This window comes from Tarenaya hassleriana, unplaced genomic scaffold (genome assembly GCF_000463585.1).
Source record: "Tarenaya hassleriana unplaced genomic scaffold, ASM46358v1 Cleome75, whole genome shotgun sequence".
Lineage (NCBI taxonomy): Eukaryota > Viridiplantae > Streptophyta > Magnoliopsida > Brassicales > Cleomaceae > Tarenaya > Tarenaya hassleriana.
The window spans coordinates 163,078-169,702 of record NW_010970030.1 but is presented as its reverse complement, the minus strand read 5'-3'; the positions used below and the strand labels follow the sequence as shown (position 1 = coordinate 169,702).

Below are 6,625 nucleotides of genomic sequence, written 5' to 3'. Positions count from 1 at the left end.
CATTCTCTGCACCAATCTCTTACCAAAGTGGTTGAACGCAACTGTTATCTGCATCTTCGTGTCGATCTCGTCCTTGTCCGTCGCCCCAAACAGCATCACCTGTTCCCATATCAATGGTTATATCTGTAATGAAATTATATCTGGGTATATAAAGGTGATTTCTTTTTTAGTTTACCTCTCCATGGTCGGTCAGATGGCAATTGGAAATGGTGATTCCGGTTGATCCTTGAATCGCGTCGATCATCCCGTCGCTGCAGTGAGCCATCGAGACATGATCGATCCAAACATTCGTAGCTCCGAATATATTGATCCCATCGCCGTCACTCCTTGTCCGGAGCCCGAAATGTGTCTCGGAATCTCTGATCAACCCACCATTCCCCGGCACGATGTCCTTGATATAGATATTGTGGATAATCACGTTGTTCACGAACTGCACCGTTAGCCCTGCACCGCCCGTGATATGAACCCTAACGCCACGTCCGTCTATCGTCTTGTTGCTCGTTATGATCAGCTCTTGCGCCAGTCTGATGACCATGCTCCGTTCAAACACGATCCAGAGCGGCTCGTCTCGTGTGACCGCGTGCCTTAGGGTTCCGGGTCTCGGGTTGATGAGATCGGTGTCCGACGCATCGGTGACGACGTAGTAACGGCCGGCTTTTCCTCCGGTGGTTCTACGGCCGAATCCGAGCACACAGTCCGCCAACTTTTTCCGGTCCTTTGCCCAGTTCGGTTGGCAGCGCCAGCATCTGTCGATCGGGTTATATGCTACGCACTTTCCCGTGTTGCGTCGCTTTAGGTGTTTTCCGCCGCTGCCCACCTGCCATAGTTCCCTCCTCGTACCGTTGCTTGCTTCTGTCGCCTCCTCCACCGCCCTAAAAAAAGGGTAACAGAAGAGTGAGCGATTACTTACGGAACAAGTTAGGTTAAGGCCAAACCCTAAGAAAACCCATTGACCATTGTCTTCGATCTCCACATTGTCGTTTCAGGTTGTAGGAAATTCAAATGAAAGAACAAAAAAAAAAAAAAGAAAACATGCAAGAACACGGACAAGTTGACATGGTGGTTGAAGTGGTCGGTGACGTTGAAGGGGTTCGGGTCGTAGAATCGTAACGTCTGACGCAAGGCATGGGCTTGACGCTGCGTCCAGTATTCGTCGAAGACTGCCACGTGGGCTTTAACCGGCTGAGCCACGTCTGAGATGGAGGAGAATAAGAAGCAGAGGACAAAGTTTCCGGCGAGTTTTAGAAAATCCGGCGACGCCATTCGAAGCCAAGGCCTGGACTCCGATCGATTACGATCGAAACGAAAAGAAAACGTTTTTTTTTTATTGTGTCGGAGTCCAGACGAGCCGGCGAATTTTAGGGCAAACCCTCGAGCTTTTTAACGTGGAAGATGCTTCGGCTCGGGGTTACAAGCGGATGATCCCATTCATGGCTGCTTAAAAATAAACCCGAAAAACAAAACTTGTGGTGAGAATTTTAGGGAGATATCAATGGAGGGTAATTCTCAAAAATTCTTTTTTGGTAACTATTTTTTTTTCTGTGAACCAATTATAGTTCATCCTTTCTTTGTTTTCCCCTTCTTTTGTGGGATTCAATCAGTAATTTTTTTTTATAATTGTGGGATTCAATCAGTAATTTTTTTTATACTTCCATTATTATTCTAACTATTAACTAGGGGATCATTTTGGTTGTTATGAATCGCATAAGATATAACCGTAATTAAATTAAATTTAATATGAAAATTTAACGATTATAATTTTTTTAAATTCGAAAAAATCAAAAAAATGTGTTGTTTATGATAAAAAAAAATTTAATTTGAACTAAATTGAACCTAAATTTATATTTAAAAAAAAAACTGATAGTTATACTCATAATAACGGAATCCGAATACGGAGAACCGCGAAATGATCACCCCTAGTACAACTGGTTGCATGCGGCACGTGATCTCTCGGCCCATTGGACACGTGTCGCATTTACAGGAGGCGTGTGTCCACGTAAGCGAATGCGGTATGTTATTTAATTCTTAAATATTTTTCGACCGGAAAAACCTCGCGACTGAATTTGATAAGCATTTACAGTCAGCTATTTTTGTCGTTTTCCTGCTTTCTTACGTGGAATCTGCTCTGGCGGGCCCCTAAGATAATTATTTTGTCTGTGGTTTAAATTCCTATCGAGAGATTATTTCCATAAATAGAAAAAATTACAATTGACGCCAATTTGGTGAAAGTACAAAACTTGTAAAAAACGGAAAAAGAAATTCCACACGACGATTTGAGAAAATTTTATCTATAAAGTGACTGCACATACATTAGGGCTGGGCGTTTCGGTTCGGTTCTTCAGAACCAAATCGAACCGAACCGTTAAAACGGTATTTTTTTCGATCCCAAACCGCTGTTATTTCTCGAACAGTACTATTTTTAGAGAACCGAATTTTTCCGGAATCGAATCGAACCAAACTTTAAAAATCCCGAAAAACCGAATATTTTTAAAGGAAATCTATCATTTTTTTAATAAAATCCGAAACTGAACCGAACCGATATCGAAACCGAACCGAACCGAACCGAATACAATAAAAAATCCGATTGGTACCTATTTTTGTAAAACCGAAAGAACCGAACCGATTCATTCCGTCTCGAACCCGAATCGTTTTCCGAAACGTCCACCCCTAACATTAGCGGTGAGCGTTTTGATTCGGTTCTTCAGAATCAGACCAAATCGAACCGAAAAAACGATATTTTTTCGATCCGAAACCGTTTTCAATTCCCGAACGGTATTATTTTTAGAGAACTGAATTTTTCCGAAATCGAATCGAACCGAACCGAACTTTAAAAAAATTCCGAAAAACCGAATATTTTTTTTTAAAATCTATCTTTTTTTTAATAAAACCCAGAACCGAACCGAACTCATATCGAAGCGAACCGAACCGAACACAATATAAAAACCGATTAGTACCTATTTTTATAAAACCAAAAAAACCGAACCGATCTATTTCCATCCCAAATCCGAACCGTTTTCCAAAACGCCCACCTCTAACATAGATCACATTTTATTGTATATCGGTTAGACATATACATCACGTTTTATCTTTTTTTTTAAAAAAAAAAATATTTAATCTAATCGGAATAACTGTTCACTTTAACTTAAATATCTGTTTTAAAATATCTAGAATTTCAGTCTTAGTTTCCATAAATTAAAATTGATTGCTGGTTCAAATAAATAAAAAAGGTGCTTTAATAGTTTTTTTTTCCTATAAACACAAGTTCAAAATTGAAATATGATCAACATATTTTCACACGAATTTACGTTATTATTTTTATATCAATTTTAATTCGATAAAAAATTATATAAAATCTAAATTTTTTGAAAATTTTATACAAAACATAAAAATATATTATAAATTTTTATATATTCATAAACGATATTAAATTCTGATAATTTCGATATTGATATAGTTTAACACGTTATATTTTTCTCTGTCATGCCAAATTATCATGTCCCTAATAAAAATAAATAACAAATAAAAAAATTACAGCTAATTTTAAAAATTTTAAAATTAATACAAATTCGCGTGAGAGAAAATGTTTATCCACTTGGGAGAAAACATGTTTATCCACAAACTGGAAGAACCAAACTAAGAAACTAACAGAGCCAAACTCCTCTCCGAATAGCCACAGAAACGCAAGAAAAAATCAGAGCGAAGAGAGATTGACGTTAACATCTCACTCGATCTCCATCGTTCATTCGTTTCCCAACAAATTCGATTATTTTTCGTTCATAAATGCTCTGCAGCGTCGGCGTTCTCCTCTCACTTTCGACCAGAGAAGAGAGAGCAGGAGAAATACGGAATCTATGGGCCTCGGAGCTGCGATTCTTCGAGAAAATATCTGGATTTTGTGATTCCCTCTTCAAGGCTTGTTGATTCAGCCATCTGGGTTCGTGTTTCTGATTACTCGACGAAGCTCTCGAATTTCGCCCGAAGCCACATGGGATTGGCACTGAACTGGAGATTCAGGGGAAGATACGAGAGATCGACACGAGTATGTCCGTAGCGGGTTCTTTAGAAGTGGGTTTAATCGAGGAATCGTTCAACGCTCGATACTCGTTATGGATCACAGAAGCTCTAGACGAGCTTCCCGACAATTTCACCATCACTGACCCGTGCTTGTCGGGTCACCCGATCGTCTTCGCGAGCCGAGGATTCCTGAAAATGACGGGATATTCGAGGGATGAAGTCATCGGGAAGAACGGGAGGGGATTTCAGGGACCCATGACCAATCGGAGATCGATCATGGAGATTCGAGAAGCGATTCGAGAAGAGAGACCAGTTCAAGTGAGTCTGCTGAATTACCGGAAATCGGGCTCGCCCTTTTGGATATTGTTCCACATGAGTCCTGTTTTCGGGAAAGACGACGGAAAGGTGATTCATTTCGTGGCGGTTCAAGTTCCGATCTCTGGACAGCGGCATCATCGGTCGGGTTTCGGCGAGGATTGGTCGGATCGATGCGAAACGGCGTTTGGGTCATGTAGAAGGGAGGTTTCCTCGGGTTCTTTGGTGCGTTCTGGTCGGTCCCTGCAGCTGGAATGGGACGAGAAAGGTTCGGTTTTCAAATGTGCCCTACCGTTTGTTCGATGAAATTCCTCAGAGAGCTTTTCAAACTCGCCAACTTCGTTTTGATTGAAATCGTTGAAAAGGGTTCTCAATCATTGTACTTGATTTGGTATTATATGTTTGCCTAATAACATCGTCTGAGGTTTTTGCCTGTAGACAGTCAGTTGGGTCATTGCGTTATGATTGTTGAGCTGATTCGGTTGCTTATAAAGTACTTGTGTTTCTGTCTTTTTGCTGTGCAGCAGAATTAGAGAATTGGGAACACTGTGAAGCAAGCGAATGCGAGAAGCTAAGAGCTGTAGCCGCCATTAACAATGTATTATCTGTTTTAACACATTACAGTGAGTTAACTGGTAGATTAGTCTGTGGAAACCGATGCTGTTCACCTCGGACTGGCTTCCTCAGCTCCTCCTTGATTATATCCCTTTGTAGAGTCAAACAAAGCTTTGTGTTGTGAGTTTTTTTCTTCTGGATAAAACCCTTTAACTCTGGCTTCAGTATAAGATTTTCAGTGTGCTGCTTCTTGCTTATGTCTATGGTAATTTCTCTTGACAGGACCGATTCACGCTTGCCCGACATGCCTATTGTTTACGCCAGCGATGCCTTCTTGAGATTGACTGGTGAGTGTGGAAATGATCTTATGGACAATTATTAGTAATGGTGGATATTGATCTTTACTTTCTGTCTTTCTTATGTTTTTAGGTTACATGAGACATGAGGTGTTGGGGCGAAACTGTAGATTTCTGAGTGGAGCTGATACAGATTCCTTGGTTCTATACGAGGTTGTAATCTTTTTCGTGGGTTTTTGATGAGGCGGTAGCTTTTTCGTGGCATTGTGATATTGATGATTGCTCGATGTTTCGGTCAGATTAAGGAGAGCATACAGAATGAACGATCTTGCACGGTGCAAATACTAAACTACAGGTCAGATTTCAGATTGCAGATTGCTCAGTCTTTAAATACATTTGGTTTTTTCCGGATAATTTAAGCTATTTGAACGCAGGAAAGACGAGAGTCCGTTCTGGAATCTTCTCCACATATCACCAATCCGTAATGCTTCCGGCAAGGTATCCTCCTTCTTGGCTCTGTCTTCCTACTTGCGAAGTTTAGTATTTCATTTATAGGTAATCTTCATCCATGGCTGGCTGTGTATTGCATCGAAACTTGTAAGAAGATTTGGTTATTGTTTGAGTTCGCAGACAGCTTACTTCGTGGGCGTTCAGATGGAAATAAGTTGCGAGAAGGTTGAAGCCAAAGGGCTGAGACCAGAGACGAGGCAACTCAGTGTCGTTGCTGCTGTTAGAGTTGCTGTCCGGGGTTCATCAATGGCGGCTTCCCTGCCCTAAAGAAGAAAGAATGTACAGACCCTACTTGCTGTTCATGTACGTATATATATGTACACACCATTTTCAGTACAAAAACGTTTCAGCCCTTGTATCAGCCATCTGGATAATTTCACAAGAAAGTGAATCTTTGATGTTCTCCTCATTCTTTTCCAAGAAAGGAGAAGAATTTTATCCAATCAGAGTCTCGTTTTCCGCCATTTTTATCTGAAACTTCGCCGGGAAATGAATCTGAGAATAAAGAAAATGGAAGAGAGAAGACTGGAGATTCCGTCGTGTTCATTATTCCTCGTGTACGCCGTCATTTCCAGCTTCTTTGCCGGATCCACGTCGGACGTGATCCTCCCACGTTCTCCGGCGGAGATTCTCGCCGGCGGGAGTTGGGATCTGCTGCAGCGGAGCGTAGGTGTATCCGCCATGCACATGCAGCTCCTCCACAACAACAAAGTCGTCATCTTTGACCGTACGGACACTGGCCCATCGAATCTCTCCCTCCCTTCTGGATCTTGTCCGGACGACGCCGTTTACGACTGCTCCGCACACTCCCTCCTCTACGACGTCGTTTCCAACACTTACCGTCCCCTCTCCCTCCTCTCCGACACGTGGTGCTCCTCCGGTTCGCTCGACTCCTCCGGTTCGCTCATCCAGACCGGCGGTTACGGCGCCGGCAT

The 6,625-nt window shown here is 41.9% G+C and overlaps 3 protein-coding genes across 5 annotated transcripts in view; 2 read left to right on the top strand and 1 right to left on the bottom strand.

The window, feature by feature from the left end:
- Nucleotides 1-1,414, bottom strand: part of LOC104801785 (probable pectate lyase 3) — a 2,339-nt gene extending 925 nt beyond the window's left edge. The window contains exons 1-3 of the mRNA XM_010525143.1: nucleotides 1,049-1,414; nucleotides 176-872; nucleotides 5-99 (exon numbers count right to left, since the gene is read on the bottom strand). Of these exons, the coding sequence (XP_010523445.1) occupies nucleotides 5-99; nucleotides 176-872; nucleotides 1,049-1,263 (1,007 nt within the window). The 5' untranslated portion in view covers nucleotides 1,264-1,414. The remainder of the gene's footprint in view (nucleotides 1-4; nucleotides 100-175; nucleotides 873-1,048) is intronic.
- A 2,226-nt stretch (nucleotides 1,415-3,640) lies between these two features.
- Nucleotides 3,641-6,099, top strand: LOC104801783 (protein TWIN LOV 1). 2 transcript variants are annotated; one of them, XM_010525139.2, is made up of 7 exons: nucleotides 3,641-4,597; nucleotides 4,854-5,064; nucleotides 5,167-5,231; nucleotides 5,314-5,393; nucleotides 5,480-5,535; nucleotides 5,615-5,678; nucleotides 5,811-6,099. In XM_010525139.2, the coding sequence occupies exons 1-7, from the start codon at nucleotides 4,042-4,044 to the stop codon at nucleotides 5,955-5,957; spliced, it is 1,179 nt and encodes a 392-aa protein (XP_010523441.1). In that variant the 5' UTR covers nucleotides 3,641-4,041; the 3' UTR covers nucleotides 5,958-6,099. The 2 variants fall into 2 exon arrangements, with proteins under 2 accessions (XP_010523441.1, XP_010523442.1); XM_010525140.2 differs by having other exon boundaries at nucleotides 3,642-4,597; nucleotides 4,857-5,064.
- A 60-nt stretch (nucleotides 6,100-6,159) lies between these two features.
- The window catches only part of LOC104801781 (aldehyde oxidase GLOX-like), a 2,047-nt gene continuing 1,581 nt past the window's right edge, over nucleotides 6,160-6,625 (top strand). Inside the window, exon 1 of one of the 2 annotated variants that reach the window (XM_010525138.2) lies at nucleotides 6,160-6,618. In XM_010525138.2, the coding sequence (XP_010523440.2) occupies nucleotides 6,180-6,618 (439 nt within the window). In that variant the 5' untranslated portion in view covers nucleotides 6,160-6,179. The other variant, XM_010525137.2, reaches the window with a different exon arrangement.